Source organism: Nymphalis io, chromosome 19, assembly GCF_905147045.1.
Source record: "Nymphalis io chromosome 19, ilAglIoxx1.1, whole genome shotgun sequence".
In the NCBI taxonomy this organism is placed as follows: Eukaryota; Metazoa; Arthropoda; class Insecta; order Lepidoptera; family Nymphalidae; genus Nymphalis; species Nymphalis io.
In genome coordinates this window covers 5,821,963-5,838,827 of record NC_065906.1, presented here as the reverse complement: position 1 = coordinate 5,838,827, position 16,865 = coordinate 5,821,963, and the positions used below count along the sequence as shown (strand labels likewise).

Sequence of the window (16,865 nt, the reverse complement as noted above, 5' to 3'; positions counted from 1 at the left end):
AGAATATTCATTCTACAGATGTTGAAGTCAGCTTTTAGTACATTTGGATGCATCTCACGATTTTAAAACGAATAGACACCCCTGGACATCCCGTTGCTTTTTAATGAATGAAATCTAGAAGTTAGGTTTAAATAATACATTTTTTTTTATTCATTTTTTTTTCAAATATTTTTTTAAATGTTGCAAAATTATAATGATATAGACATTTTTATCGGTAGTGGTTAATTGCAGAAGCTTCATGAGAAAATAAAAGTCAATAATATATATATATATATATTATAATTCTGTAAAACCTATATTATTATTATATATATATAATAATAATATAGGTTTTATATATAATATATATATATATATATATATATATATATATATATATATATATATATATATATATAATATAGGTTTTACAGAATTCTAAATGAATATTACCAGTTTTGATAGTTTTTCATTCACACAGATGGCTTGGCTACCTTCAAATTAGATCTCTCACAGCTAGCAGCCGGAGACGTAGAGGGCGCTACGTTTAATCTACTTATTTATGCAAAAAATCTCAAGGGAGACTCGGAGAAAACTCTACTAGAAAATATTGCTTTCAACGACGCCGCTAGGAGAACGGGTATGTTTTCTACTTATTAAAATATGCAATATAGTTAACCGAGAACACATACCGAGGGTATTGCTAATGTAATTAACTACGTTAATTTTAAAATGTAATCGAATTTTATTTGATTTCATAGCATATTATTTATTTTTTCTTTCATTCATTTTAAAACAGTAGACTTATGGTTATGATACAGTCATGGTCACCTTTTCCGAAAACACTGGCTTTTTAATAAATTCAAATTACTTTTTATCTTTGTCAATAATCTGCCAACCACCTTATCAACTTAAAATGTTATGTGCGCATGTAATTACACTGATGTAATTTTTAAACTGGAACACAGCAATCTAAAGTATTGCCGTTTGGCTTTAGAATAAATAGTGAATGTTTGATGAAAGCGTAACCTTCAGACTATCTTATTACCCCTTCAGATTATATAAGGAATTGATTACTGCAGTTTCATAACATATTTAACAATGACGTACAAATTCATAAAACTCGATTAATTTGATAAGAAGCAGTGTGATTGTGTTATACACGAGAATTCACGATAATTTTTTGCCGCCAAGTTTTCGACTTTGCAGAGTTAATACATCCTTCCTGAGGCAAAGTATTTGATTCTATAAGTCTCTCAGATTATTTTACATTTACCAATGAATCAATTTATCATGATATGCTCAAAAAGATTATTGAGTCATGTTTTTACACGGCTGCCCATAAAAGGAGTATAATGTTTTCATGGTTCAGGATATGTGTGTTTCTTTAGTCCACCATAACTTTTAAATACCTGAATGATTTGAATGGGATGTCGTTAGAATATTTACATACAGTGATACTGGCTATAAAGCCATTCATTAGTGTATTTTTTTTAAATATTTAATTTTTAAGGTTAACTAACCTTAGTTTTTATCTGAGCCAAGTATAGATATATTTACTTTCCTGACTTATAAAATGTATCTAAGCAGATGGCAAAAGTTCGATTGGTGGAATAACGCTCGGAGTAGTGGTAGCTGCTATACTAGGAGCAGGTCTGGCCATCGGTGGAATAGCATTTGCAGCACTTTGCGCTAGAAGAAGAAGGGCGCATCCACCGCATAAACATCCACCCGGTGATATGTTAGAACTCAGCGACGGTTGCCGAAGATACGTTGTGGCGTACACTATTAAACCTTCACCGGAACAAAAAACGCCAGATCCACAGCCCGATATATTGAACGCACCCGGTAAGTTAACTTCAATTTACTAATATGTGTCCTGCAAATCGTTCTTTGGCCAAAATATTAATATCAATTTGAGTACTTATATTTGTCAATGTAAACTTATTAGATTAGAACCACGAAAAAAAACCAGATCAATTTATGAGTATTGTACTATTTAAGTTGTTTTTAAAATTTAAGTTATACAACTTGACTTACACAGTAAGAACCATAGCATAAACATAATAATTAAACGCTGCTCCAATGTAGGTTGGTGGAATACACATGTAGCAGAATTTCAGTGTAATTAGACACATGCAGGTTTCCTCACGATGTTTTCCTTCACCGAGATGATTCAATTCAATTCAAACAAAAAAAAATCAAGCACGAGATGAATTATAATTACAAATTAAGCACATGAAAATTTAGTGGTTGCCCGGATTCGAACCCACGATCATCGGTTAAGATTCATTGATTCTTACTACTGGACAATCTCGGCTTTTTAATTTAATAACAAAAGGACAAACAAATTGCTTACACATAATAGAACATTGTCGAGAAAATTTAAAAAATAATGTAAAATAAAAAAAATCGCTCAGTAAAAACATCAAATGAAAAAAAAAACGAAATTTTAAAGTACAACACGATTAACCTTTGATAATATTATGAGAGCCGATTCGCGTAACAAAATAAAAGAGTTTTTGTTTTTCGTGGTCGACTTGAACTTTTTATCTATATAAAGAAAATTGCGAGTGAAAGTAAAAAAACCCGAGGGATGGAAGATGGCATGGGCGCCCTTCTTTGTATTATTATATTTAAAAATAAATAGATTTTTTTTTCTATTATCACCTCGTCGTAGTCGACTGTTAATCCATTGAAATTAAAAATATTTTTTTATATTGATGCAGATGGTGAAAGTCAAAAAGGACCACCAGTGGCTGTTGAGGCTGACGAGTGGCCGAGTATAATGGATAATAGAGGTACAAAAATAAAATTTGAACGGAAATCTTTGGCGAATTATATTTTACGGTAATTCGTATAAATTTTTAGGAGATTGGAGCAAAAATGGGGCAGTTTTCTCAGCTGAAGATCTTGCTCTCTTGGATTCCACTGGAAGACCGACACAGGTACAATTTACTTTAACTTTTAATGTAAAAAATGTAAAAGTTTTTATAAATTGCAAAATTACTTTTATGTTTATCTACCTCCAGCTCACTCCTGGTGACCTCGCAAATAGTAGACAAGAAGACGCTATCAACCAAAACTTGTCGCAGCCAATATTAACGAGTAACTTTAGACCGAACTTCATAGTGACTAATAGTCCAACTTTAGGAAGTCCAAACTTTGTCTGTCCTAATGGTAATGTGGGGTCTCCATTCGGCAGTCAGACCTTAGCTCTTAGTGGGCCAACTTTAAGTTCTGGGAGCTTAGCCACGTCGACATTGCACAGAACGAAAGGTAAAAGTAACGTGCGAAGAAGGGAACATGTACTTGCTGAAAATTTACCCGGCCCAGAGAGTTGTGTGTAAACAAAACAGATTAAATTATATTAATTTTTTAATTTTAATTAATATTTGATACTTGATAACTTTTTCTATTCAAAGAAATTTATATCATCCAAAAAAAACTCGTAAACCTACTAGTAAATCAAACATTTTTTCATTACAAAAATGTAAAAAATATCTGTTCCAATATAATGTTTTAATTAATGTATTTATGATATAAATTTTGAAAATGTTTCGACATTTCAATTCTCAAGATGTTAAAATTTTAAGACTTTAATTTGCTCAAATACCAATCTAAAAGTTTAGAGATAAAAATTGGAACATGATAGTACCTATTTTCAAGACTGTATAAATATGTAAATAGTAATCGTTTAATTAGATGTTTTGTGAATCGTCTTGAGGGGACTTTATTTTATAAGATGGCTTGTAGATTATTTATTTGTCGGGGATACATTGGTTGTGTTGTAAATATATAATATTAAGGTAGACACATAATATTAACGCCCTACCAAATTGTAACAAAGAAAATATAAAAGTACGGGTTAAAAATAAATGTCCCAAGGGAATGTTTTGTATAGATTTATCAGATAAGGTTAGTCGTTCACTTGTAAGTTTTTGTTGCTAGAGTTTCTTCGTTGAGGTTTTCAAGAACTCTCGGTGGAACTATTGAAGTTATAAGAAGTCAAACTAGAAACTTTTCTTTTATAATTGCAAAGTGTTATTAAATCATATTTGAAAATTATATTTTCAAATTATTGTTCGAGAGATTATACGAATCACATTTGACTTTAAATTAAATATATATATATATATATTTAGCCATATATATATATATATATATATATATATATATATATATATATATATATGGCTAAATAGTACTAACATACGTCATACACGATGAGCTTCTTATAATATTATATATTTAAATAGAATATCAATTGCCTTACAATTTAAGAGAACATCCTACACGATGTGGATAATTGATATAATTTTAAGTAATTATTGTCGAATTGTATAGATTTATTTATCAAAATATGAAATATACCGTTATGCAAATATAATTAAGACGACGAAATTTTTTAATGTTTTTCTTTATCGTGTGTGACGCACTGTTTGTACTTACATTTCATAATTTTGTATATTTAATTGAATCTTAGCACTGGTTATGAATAATAATATCATATTTATTTTACATTTTACTGATATTTATTCTTCAATGGTGTAATTATTATGTAAATATACAATTGTTTTATTTTTAAAGAATAGGAAGGTCCATAGACATTTGCATTGTAAGAAATGTTAATCGTCGCTTACATCGCCAATGCGCCACAAACCTTGGGAACTAAGATGTTATGTCCCTTGTACATGTAATTACACTGGCTCAATCACCCTTCAAACCAGAACACAACAATACCAAGTACTGCTGTTTTGCGGTAGAATATCTGATGAGTGGGTGGTACCTACCCAGATGAGCTTGCACAAAGCTCTACCACCAGTAGACGCTTTCGAGATTAAGAGGTATATGTAGTAGAGTAAAATAACTTTAATTTGATCAGTGAATATATGTGTAGATTGATCGGAACATTCTAGCTTTTATCGTCAAAATAACTTAGTATTAGGAAATTTAATTTATTAATGAAAAGTTTTCGTCATATCGGAAATATTCATGTAAAAGGTAGTGCGTTAATAATATGTTTTAAGTATATTGGTTAATTAATCGCAATTGAAATACAACTATTACAAAATATCTATTAATTTCAAGATTATTCTGGAAATATCTGAAATTATCTTCGAAATAATTATATATTATTAAAAACTTTGCTTTTATTGTATTCATTATTATGTACAGTTTACATTATGGTGTATATAGATGTGTTTTTAATTTATAAAGCTTTTTGTGATTTATTTATGAAATGTAAATATTTGTTACATAAATTAAGTAGTGCCGTTTGGTTAATAATAATAATTGCCTAAATGTTCCATTTCTGTGTTGATTTTATTGTATAGAGTTTAAAAATGGCCTCAGTTTTACGGAATATGTCGCATTTACTTGTTGTAGCTGTCAGTATCAAGTTTCCGCGATCCTGATCTGATGATATAATGATTTTATATTTAATAAATAATTAAAATTTTATATAAATATGTCTTTTCTTTACAAATACCCATTTTTCCGATATTAATTCATAGTTATCAGTAATTAGGTAACAATTGATAAGTTTATGATAAATGAATTAGAATACGTGGATTGTAAGCGAAGATAATGGATTCAAGATCGGGCAATTCTGATTTATTCGAGTGCTTTTTATTCATTTCGTATGTATCGTTGACTGTTTCCATCTTGAGGAGCTTCCGCGGTGAAGCAACGTAGTTGATAAATCTAATTATATAGTATATATATCATTTTTGTAATTTTAAAATCGAAACAATCTGACACTGACTGCCTAGGCCTCAGATCCTGAAGTGCGAATTGTTTACGCCCATGTGCCTAGGAAAGCAAGCAAAAGTATTGGTCATGCCTCTGAACTCTTTTCGGACGAAGGCGAATTTGCCTTCCCATCGAATTATAAGAGTGGAGAAAAAGGAAGTGCACTCGCATTTGTAATTTGTCACACTCAGCCACCGTGGCTAAAATCGGTCACGAGATTATCATCGTCTATAAAATGCTTTAAGATTCAGTACAAATAAAATTCACATTGCATGCATTAAAACTTTAGGCTGAAGGTTTATGTTTCTCGAAGCCTAAATATAAGATAGCTACATACAAACTACTGCAGTAAATATCTATCTTGACATTGTAATTCGCTTTAAACAAACCACTAGCTGCCTCGCTAAAGCGGTGCCTGTCAAATCCAATAAAATGTCCCGTTACAACCTCCAGGTATAAGCTCACCTTTGCTTAGGCGAAGGCCACATTGTCGAAGTCCGTTGGAATCAATGAAACCGTATTATAAATAAATTACAATAAAAAACTTATAATAATTTGAATCATAACTTAAAATGTAACATATTTAAAAAAAAACACGGTATGAAAAAAATGTTAAGACTGACCTATAAAAACTTTTTTCTATAATCATATAGTTGTAATTAGTCGTAACAATATGGCAGGCGGTTATATACTGTGTTTTTATTTTGTCATAATGTGACAACTTATTGCCAACAAAATGTCGTTTACATGTCAAATGTTGTTTACGTGTCACATAGATTTAAACAGTTACTGCCGATGAAAATTACCAAAAAATTGCTATTTATCCTCTAATTAAGTGTTAAACTCAGAACGGCAAAGTTAGAAGCAATTATCAGTGTCAAGCCAGTGACTTTCAAATTGCTAGGCGGCAGTATTGCTGTAAGTTAATTACCAATATACCTAAAATATATTTTGCGTTTAATACTTTTGAGTATGTTTTTTTTCATTAATAATAATAAATGTACGAGTACCACTGGATACAACTTGAAAGTCAATATGATAAAATTATGATAAAGGGTTAATATTAGTGTGTTCGAAGTATTACATTTTTTTATATAATAATTTTATCTAAGTCTGATATGGTCCTTTTTTGTATTTTATTATACTAATTTGTATGTAATTGTCGGAGACGACAATTTCAACTCAAAAAAGGTAGTTTTAAAACTACTTGAGATAACATTTTCAACATAAATTAATTATAACTTATTCATGATATATACAAAATGCATAATTATTGTTTGTGCAACAATAATAACTGTGTGTTTCTCAAATAAAAAATACATAATGAAATACAAAGTTCGTTATTTTCTTTCAAAATTTTGTAGTAAAAATTTTGCCGTCATTCTGCACACAGCCTAACCTGGTACGAGTGAACCAAATCGGATTAGTAGGCTTACACGTCACCGTAAAGAACGTTAGAAACGTCTAGAACGAATTCAAGTATTTTTATCGTTATTCATGCCTTATAATACTGTAATACTTGATTTTTGTCATGGAATTATTACTCTTATTATATTTAACAAATAGCCCTTAAGGCGCTTTCGGCTATTTTTGTTACGCGAATTAAACTTATATTTTTCCTGACATCAGTTTTAAATTGTATTGTTATATATTTTTACATCGGTCAAAGCAAATCCTCATTATATCCTCAAGCGAATAACTTTTATGTAATAAAAAAAAAAACTTATAACGCGTGCTAATAAAACTTCTACTTTACGTACAAAAAACAAAGAAATATCCGATTAAATTAATTATTAGAGTCATTATATTTTTATGAACTATATCGATCATTTATTGAGATTAATTCTTTGTTATTTTAGCATTGTTATATAAGGCGCATAGAAAACAGAAAATATATGTAATAAATATTGATAATCATTGTTTTTCTGACTGTATGTATTGCAAATATGTAGCGTGCGAGTAAGTTGGCCCCTGTTCGACAGACATTTATGGTTTTTTTATTCCGTCAGATTACCAATATTATCATAATATATACTTATATAATATAAACTTATATAAAGTACAACTGTGTAATTATTAACAGATTTAAAAAGTAAAACTATCTAAATACAAAATTTGAGCCAAATCATTCTGTTTCCGAGAAAAACGAAACATATATATATACAAGAATTGCTTGTTAAATATTATAAGATACAAAAAATAATATAATAAAATATCTTAGTAAATCGTCCGACTCAGCATTTGTACCCTCTACGTCTTTGCAGAAGCATAGCTTTGAGTATCGAAAGATAGGAAATGAATAAAATTTCTTTTGCTATTATTAAAATTAATTATTATTTCAAAAAATTTTTTTTAATAAACATTGATTATTTCGATGATTTACATGGTGAAAGTCCTACGACTTTGTGCAAGCCCGTCCGGGTACGCACTCGTTACATATTCAACCACCAAACAGCAGTACGTAGTGTTCCGTTGAAATGTGACTGAGCCAATGTAACAGGCATAAGGGACATTACATCTTAGCTCCAAAGATTAGTTGCGCATTGACAATGTAAGTAATGTCTAATATTTCTTACAATGTCAATGTCTTTATATCACTTATTTTATGTAAACAAACAGACTAATGTTCATTTTTATTTTAAGACGTAAGAAACACAAATCGCCTGAAGAGTAAATATTGACTCAATTCTCCAAATAGCCCGCCTCAAATTGTTTAGCTAAATTCCTTATTGACCTATTCATTATCTTGTAGGCTTTTACTTTGTAACATAAAACTTAACTAAACAAAAATATTTTCATGTCGTTCTAACAAAACAAAATTTATTTAAGAAATAAACTTTGATAAAAGGTTTCAAAGTAAAAATTATATTACTCTAAGATATTATTTATTGAACTATATAGAAAGATATTTTTTAATTCAAAAACAAATTTTCTTACACGCTACTAAGTACTGCTAGTTAGCTATAGTATATCTGATAGATAAATTTAAAAAAATATTGCAACCCATGCCAAGAATTAGCTAGTATTATATAGAATTAACTACCCACCCCGACTTCGCACGGGTAGACGATGAAAAATATATTTTGGATAGGAATAGCGTAAATCCTTAGTGAGCGTTTACGTCGCGAAATGAGTGACTCTGCTAAATTTTATATGAATCGAACCTAATGCAGGAGATCTCGTCATGAGTCTGTCATAAATTACGAGTATTTATAATGTAATAAAGAGTTTTATAAAAATAGATTTTAATGAAAATTCATGGAAACGACATCACGATCTACGGTTTGTTACATGAAATGAATTATTCAATTCGGTGCGAACCTTCGTCGAGCCAATGAACGTACCTGCGCTGTATTTATTCAATTCCATAATAAATATGATTATACAAATAATGTTTTCAATTTTACTATTACGATAATAACCTAAAGAAAATAAACCAGAATGAAATTGATGAATACAAAACAAACAAACCTTAATAAATATGAGTTTAATTAACGAACAGACACGGGTGTGGTTTTTCATATGAGTTTAATGAAATTAATTTTACTCTTTCGTAGAAAAAATACCATTCATTGTTTGAACTTTATTAAATAGACGGTTTTGTTTTGTCTTCATTACATAATTAGCTACCCGGTTTCGCGCGGATAGCATGCTTTATTTTCTTTTTAAAACAATATAATAATTGACTCATGAGAATTTGCATTAATACAATACAAAAATATTTCGTTTTACTTGATGGTAGGCCTTATGCAAGCCCGCCCGGGCAAGTACCACCAACTCATTAGATATTCTATCGCTACTGAGCAATATTCAGTATTGATATGTTTTTTAGTTCTAAGGGTGAGTAAGCCAGCTTAACTACAGGCACAAGGGCATAACATCTTTGTTCCCAAGATTCATCATGCACTGGCTATGTAAGTGATGGTTAATTTTTCGTAAAAGACAAATGTCTATGGGGCCTACTTATCATCATCATCAACTAAATTTAAAGATTACATAAAATTGAAACTTGATTTGAACAATTACATTAGTTGCCAAATGGGAATTAAATATATTAAATATTTTTTAAAAATCTTAGTTATCACACAATAAACTGAATATTAAATGCAAACATTGCAAGGTCAAGTTTTCCTTTGCATCATATCACTAAGTTTTCCTATTCCAACTTTAAACTAAGCTGTGTATCAACTAATAAAACTATTGCTCGATTTGATGTTTCGAAAAGGCTTTTAAAACATGAATATTTATTTTATCACATATAGGTTCACAAATGTATCAAATATGTTTTTTTAATATTGTAAATTTTTTTGTACAACATTGTTATGTTCATTGCTTATTTTGTTTTATCACACCGTGTATCGTAAGTAACTATTATCATTAGTAACTACAGCTAAAATACATTCATTTATTAAAGTAAAACACAATACAGTATTATTTACATTATATAAAAAATAAAAATATATCACATATAAAAATTAAAAAATAGTTACTGTACAAATCGTGACCGCTTGGAATGGTAGCAGCATATCCCCTTTGAATCGCAATTCCGATTATCTGGGCGAAAAATGATCCAGCCCTTCTGTCACCAGTAGAATAAGAGCAATAAGACGGGGTGTAATATTTTTGATGAAACTTTTTGCACTATTACTGCAAGATCCAAGCGTTTCAACTGCAAACAGAACAAAAAAACAATTTGGAATAAGAGATGAATATTTGTAACGTTTGTTCGTTCAGCTTTTTCCGCTGCAGCTCCGGCTTTTAACTACAGCTTATATTCGGTCATTCGTTTTCTGACGGTTTAAAATAATGGTTTTGCTGCATCTGAAAGTGTAAGGAGTAGTTTTGAAAAACATACTTAATTCATTAAATTGATCTTGTGTAAGAGTGTAACCTTTTATGCCTTCACTCCGAATATATTCCCTGACATTATGAAGAACATCTTCAATTACGTCATAATCAGAGCAACTTGGGGATATTGATTTACCCAACGCATAAATAAAATAGTTAAACGGAATCTTATTGGTGATAGCCATTAACGTATAATATAACGTCTATTGTTGCAATATTATGAGTGATTCATTTTTGTTTTTATTGTATAATATTTAAACGTAGCTTAGTACATTGATGTAGTCGTAGAAAATTGTCGACCCATTTGCTTTTTCTGAAATTCTGCTAAACCTATAAAAGACATATCAGATATCTCTGACTTGTATGTGTTTGTTTAACGTGTGCGTATATTGGTTTCTTATATCTCGAATATCCAAAGAACACATCATAACTTCAATCAAAAGCAAATTATAAAAATACGAACTGATACATTTTTATTTAGCGAACAGAAATAATTACGTTAATGTTACAATAAGTATTTTTTATGTTGAAAACTTTTTGATAAATACGTAATTCGTACTAAAATCGACCGTTAATTTACACCTCAATGAAGGAACCGTAAACTTTGAATGCAAATTCTACTTAAAACCGACCCAATCGAAACTTTTGTCAACTTCACCTGTTGACAACTTCGCACTGAACGCTATACCACTCCTCGAGAGCTATTAAAAGTTCTTTTCACCTTCTCATTAAATTACTATTCATAAAAACAACTTTGACTGTACATCATAATCACACGTGATCATTTAAATAATAATAATAATATCCTGGGACATTTTTCACACACGGCCATCTGATCCCAAATTAAGCTTGTATAGAGCTTGTGCTATGGAACCAGACAACTGATATACTACATAGTTATACTATTTTTCTCACATGCGCTCACACGCACATATTCTCAAGCATACATTATCTTTTTATTTCTATTAGCATAAGTACTTATTACTAGATAATATATTGTAAAAACTTAAGTGTTCCTCCTGTTTTCTATAAAATTAAATAAATAAATAGTTCCTTACCTTGGGCTCTTGTCTCCCACATATAACTAACTGTATTTATATATATATTAAAAAAAATGTAAACTTTATTGACTGTGGGAGAGAATAAATAAATTTATTCTTTATTTATTTATCCTATAAAAAAAACCTTGTTAGTCTAGTGACTAAAAATATGAATGCAGATCCCGAGGGCCGGGATTCAAGCCCCAGGTCAGAGCAATAATAAAGTTACTGTCTTTTTTCTGTCGAAGATTCTAAGTAGCTCTCTGGAGTCTGAAAGTTGGAAGTATGTACACTCCTGTGCCTTGGAAAGCACGTAAAGCCGTTGGTCCTGCGCCTGAACTCTTTTCGGTCGTTTACGAGAGTTATCGAATAAAGATCGCATCTGTGTTTGCGCACACACTTGTTGACTATCTCCTGCGTAGTTGACTTATCTCTATTGAGATTGGCCGCCGTAGCAAAAATCGTCTGGAGGACGTTAATCATAATATAATATAATAAAATATTGTATGAAAATCAAGTATAATAAAAAAAATTAAAAAAACATTAAAACTTCTTAAAAATACACTCATATATAATAACAAAAAAACATTCAATACAATTTTCATTTTGAAAGTAAAATAAAAAGCAAATTTATTATAAAAGTTCTTCTTTTATAGTTTTAAACAAAATGAAGGTATCAACATTATTTTCAAGGTCACGTTTTCCCCTCCTCTTACAACCCGGGTTCCTTTAAACGAGGCGTGAAGAGGCATCTTGCGGGCCGGCAAGGCGAGGGCGGCTAGTGCAGAACGTTTTTCCCGTCTGTACTGGCCGTCGTCGCGTTTGGACTCTACTACCACTTACCATCAGGTGGAGTAGAGTCATTTGCCCTCCCGGCGAATATAAAAAAAAGGTCATTCTAGGGTCAAGTTCACTAAACCTTCCCAGTCGGATAAGCACTTACTCAGATTTTCACTGTTTTTATAAATATTGTACTTTTATAATTATAAGTAGTATAATTAAAACAAGGCTTTAAAAGTATAGTTTGTATTCATAATGACAATGAAAATACTTTATTCCTTATAATATAAAAAATATTTACCTATACACAAACTTTTATCCTACTTTTAATTAACATTTTTTTTTACAGAAATTCCAGTGTTTAGTTTACTAAGACACCGCAAACCAGCACAAAAGCCGAATTAATTGTATCGTATTACTAGAGCGAGTGCAGAAGATCGAAGTTTGTCTATTTATACTTTGTTCTGAGAAATCTTTGCACTAGATATTATCTAAAAAGTACTGCATAATATTCATTAATATATTAGATATTGATTTGAAACTTATTATAAACTTTAACCACCGACGTGGCAGCTTGAGAATCCAAGCACAAGTAAAAATCGCAAGTAACTTTTCTCGCAAGCGACGCTCTCTTGTAGCTTTCGACGCTCTATTGTAACTTTGACGAGCCGGTTATCGGGGTTGGTAGATACTTGCCTTTTCACGCCAAAGGTTGTGGGTTCGATTCCAACCCAGGACAGACATTTGTGTGCATGAACATATCTGTTTGTCCTGAGTCTGGGTGTAATTAGAAAATTATTATATATTATATTATATTATATTTCTATATAAGTATGTATTTTGTAAATACATACTTATATAGAAATATAAGTATGTATTTACAAAAGAAAAGTAGTATATGTAGTATATCAGTTGTCTGGTTTCCATAGCACAAGCTTTGTTCAAGCTTAATTTGGGATCAGATGGCCGTGTGTGAAAAATGTCCCAGGATATTATAGGATATTATTATTATAGCTTCAAGTTCAGCCCCACTCGGAGTCACGGAGATTTTGTTAATAAAACGTGTTTGATTTTTTCACGGAACTCAAAAACGGCCGAGCGGATCCGGATACGGTTTTCACCAATGGACGGAGTGACTCATGAGAAAAGTGTACAATTCGTTACGGTTTTGTGCAAATTGGTTAAAATATGATGATAATTGTTGAAGATGGAATGAACTTGAATGGAAGGAATCATACTGACTAGGAACTATATTGGTGTGCGCCGTGTAAACCAACAATTATATTATTAGGATATAAATATGTTAGGTAGACCCTTGTCCTATGTGCGAAGCCGGGACGGGAAGCTAGTGAAGTATAAATTTGATTTTGATTAAAATAAATTTAACATGGATCTCAGCACACTATAATTGTTTACTGGCGTTTGAATATTAAATAAACGTTCGGTGTTGTTTAATGGGGTACGCTGGACGCATGAAAATTAGGTCTAAGAGACCCTCCCTAATGTCGTTCCCTTATCTTTTCCTTCAGGATTAGCGAGAGAATTTATTACTTTAATAATGACATAACTGAATCTCCACAGATTGGAAATGTGCTAATGGTGTTTTTTTTCCATTACACGTTTTTATTTTTATTATAATATAATAATGTAATCTAACTTCTTTCTCAGAAATCCTTAATCTATTTTTAAGAATTTTAACGGGGACATAAGGTAAAGCAAAGTAAAATATAAAAATTACTAAATATTAAACTAAAATTAAGAATATGATGTAAACGGCAAAATAAACTAATAATTAAACAATAGTATTGTGAAAAATATAACAAATATATATATTATAGAAATAAATATATATTGTTCCGAAACGAAATAAACCCTTGTTAATTTTTTAACAAACAAATTATTCTACAAACTTAATGCTTGATTTTTTTTTCAAAATTTCAACTACAAATTTAATAACTTATTTTTAATTATAAGACAACACAATCCTTACCAAGATTTAACTAAGTTTTTTTTTAATGAATTTGAGTACTTTTTTCATTCATAATAGAGGAAACCGAATAGAATCGTTCCTATTGGTTAGACGCGCGACTACAGCGCCACATGCGTTAAGCTTTTCAGTTCTCATCAATATCCGAACAGTCCGGTCGATATTTTACGCGTTCTCATAAAAAACTATAATGTGTTTTCTGTGAGTTCTATCATCTTATATATATATAAGTGTGGACGACACACCCTGGTTCCTTCAAGACGTTAGAATAGGGGAACCGAAAACTCGTCTTGGGCCCAGTCTACATAAGCTGGTTGGTGCTGTTGAAGGTAGATGCTTAGGCTCTATTCCCTGTTGTATATATATATATATATATATATATATATATATATATATATATATATATATTAAATAATAATAATATATTAAATACAAACAATTCAGATATACAAACAATTCAATATTTATATATTAAATACAAACAATTTTTGCACGCAGCCTTGTATTTTAATGAAAACCAGCTACCAAAATAACTTAAATAGAAACGATCTCAATTCATATGTTACATTCCATAATTAATAAGAATTTTCGATGGCCACTTATACGATACAAATTACAATAGACTGCTTTGATTAGAGCGAACGTAGTGTTTCTTAAATTTCGGGGGCTTAGGTAAGTCGAATCATACTACATATTAAGTAGCTTAATGCAAAACTCACCAATTTTAAAACTGTTCGTAGAATCGAATAACTACACTCATGAGATCTTAAACCTGATTTTAAAATATGGTTAATAGTGTATATAGGAAGAGATGTCTATAAAAGGTCTATAAAAGGACGTACATACACGTACTATTGAAAGAATCACAAATGATTTGTTTGTTTTAAAGGTTTTATTAATGTAATAGGGCTTTGTGTAAGTTCGTCTGGGTAAGTACCACCCACTCATCAGATATTCTACCGCTAAACAGCAGTACTTGGTATTGTTGTGTTCCGGTTTGAAAGATGAGTGAGCCAGTGTAATTACAGTTACAAGGGACATAACAATTTAGTTCCCAAGGTCGGTGGCGCATTGGCGATGTAAGCGATGGTTAACATTTCTTATATTGCCAATGTTTATGGGCGGTGGTAAACACTTACCATGTGGTAAATGGTAATTGGTTTGTGTTTATATGTATATGTATATATATATATATATATAATTATAATATTGTTTTTCATACTTAATCTGCTGTATAGTGTATTTCCTGAATCTTATTAGCGTTTACATGACGAGGTCAATATTATATAAGCAGGTTTCAATTAGTTATTAAAAATAGTCTTATTGTTAAAACCTATTACTCTGTTTCTGAATATATTTGAGCTGGTTGGCGTGGTTGGTTGCCTTTTACGCCAAAAGTTGTGGGTTCGATTCCCACCCAGGGCAGATATTTATGTGCATGAACATGTCTGTTTGTCCTGAGTCTGAGTGTAATTATCTATATAAGTATGTATTTACAAAAGAAAAATAGTATATGGAGTATATCAGTTGTCTGGTTTCCATAGTACAAGCTCTGTACAAATTTAATTTGGGATTAGATGGCCGTGTGTGAAAAATGTCCCAGGATATTGTTATTATTATTATATATCTGAATAAAATCTATGGATTGAATAAAATCTATGGATTGAATAATAATTGCGGTATCTCGTTTAGGAACAAACTAATTATATGTAAACTATTGATTTCCTTGCCACTTTCAACGACAATTCATAAGTACTTGTAATAGTATATGTAAATAAAAATATATTGATTTTATTTGCTTTGAATTGTATTATATTTTAAATATCTTTATTGTTTAAAAAGTAACTACTGAATTGAAAACCGAAAACTTGACGGTTTCTCCAGGTAGAATCTATATTCCGAACCGGTAAAATTACATTTAAATAAGCCTTCTAATGTCGATTCAAAAAGCTTGTAAGTCTACTTTAAGAAAGTCTATTTTGATTTGATTTTTGATTCTAGAAATTATGGAAGAGTAGAACGTAAGACGTCTTTTCGATTTGTAATAAATTATGTTATAGACAGGCTGGCCGAATACCATCCAGAACAGCCTAGGAACACAGATGTCCACTAATTAATTACATCACGAAGACAAGTAGCACAGAAAAATGAAGAAATCACTTTAAAAAATCACATACAGTAAATAGTAATCCAGATATCTTGATTATGACGCGGTCCGAATATAAAAATACACAGGCACATCCAATTACCAAACCAAATAAAATAAATATACACAAAAGGCACGGACAACACGTTTGGAGATTAGGAAGATTAAATAAAAAACCATTTAAAAAAATCCTTTAAATAAAAGTTTTTACTTTTCAGGTAACATAAAAACAATATTTATTTTCTTATTCTTACAAGCGTTGAAAGTAAATTCCTTAAGAGGCCATAACTAAAGATTAAACCAATTTGGGGTGATATCAGCTCATGTGACC

The 16,865-nt window shown here is 30.5% G+C and overlaps 1 protein-coding gene across 7 annotated transcripts in view; it reads left to right on the top strand.

Moving 5' to 3' along the window:
* LOC126775942 (protein turtle homolog A-like) overlaps positions 1-5,448 on the top strand; it is a 113,109-nt gene extending 107,661 nt beyond the window's left edge. For 6 of the 7 annotated variants that reach the window (XM_050498147.1, XM_050498152.1, XM_050498153.1 and 3 more), the window contains 5 exons: positions 461-619; positions 1,570-1,827; positions 2,709-2,780; positions 2,851-2,927; positions 3,012-5,448. In XM_050498147.1, the coding sequence (XP_050354104.1) occupies positions 461-619; positions 1,570-1,827; positions 2,709-2,780; positions 2,851-2,927; positions 3,012-3,329 (884 nt within the window). In that variant the 3' untranslated portion in view covers positions 3,330-5,448. The remainder of the gene's footprint in view (positions 1-460; positions 620-1,569; positions 1,828-2,708; positions 2,781-2,850; positions 2,928-3,011) is intronic. The other variant, XR_007669921.1, reaches the window with a different exon arrangement.
* The last annotated feature ends 11,417 nt before the right edge of the window (positions 5,449-16,865 follow it).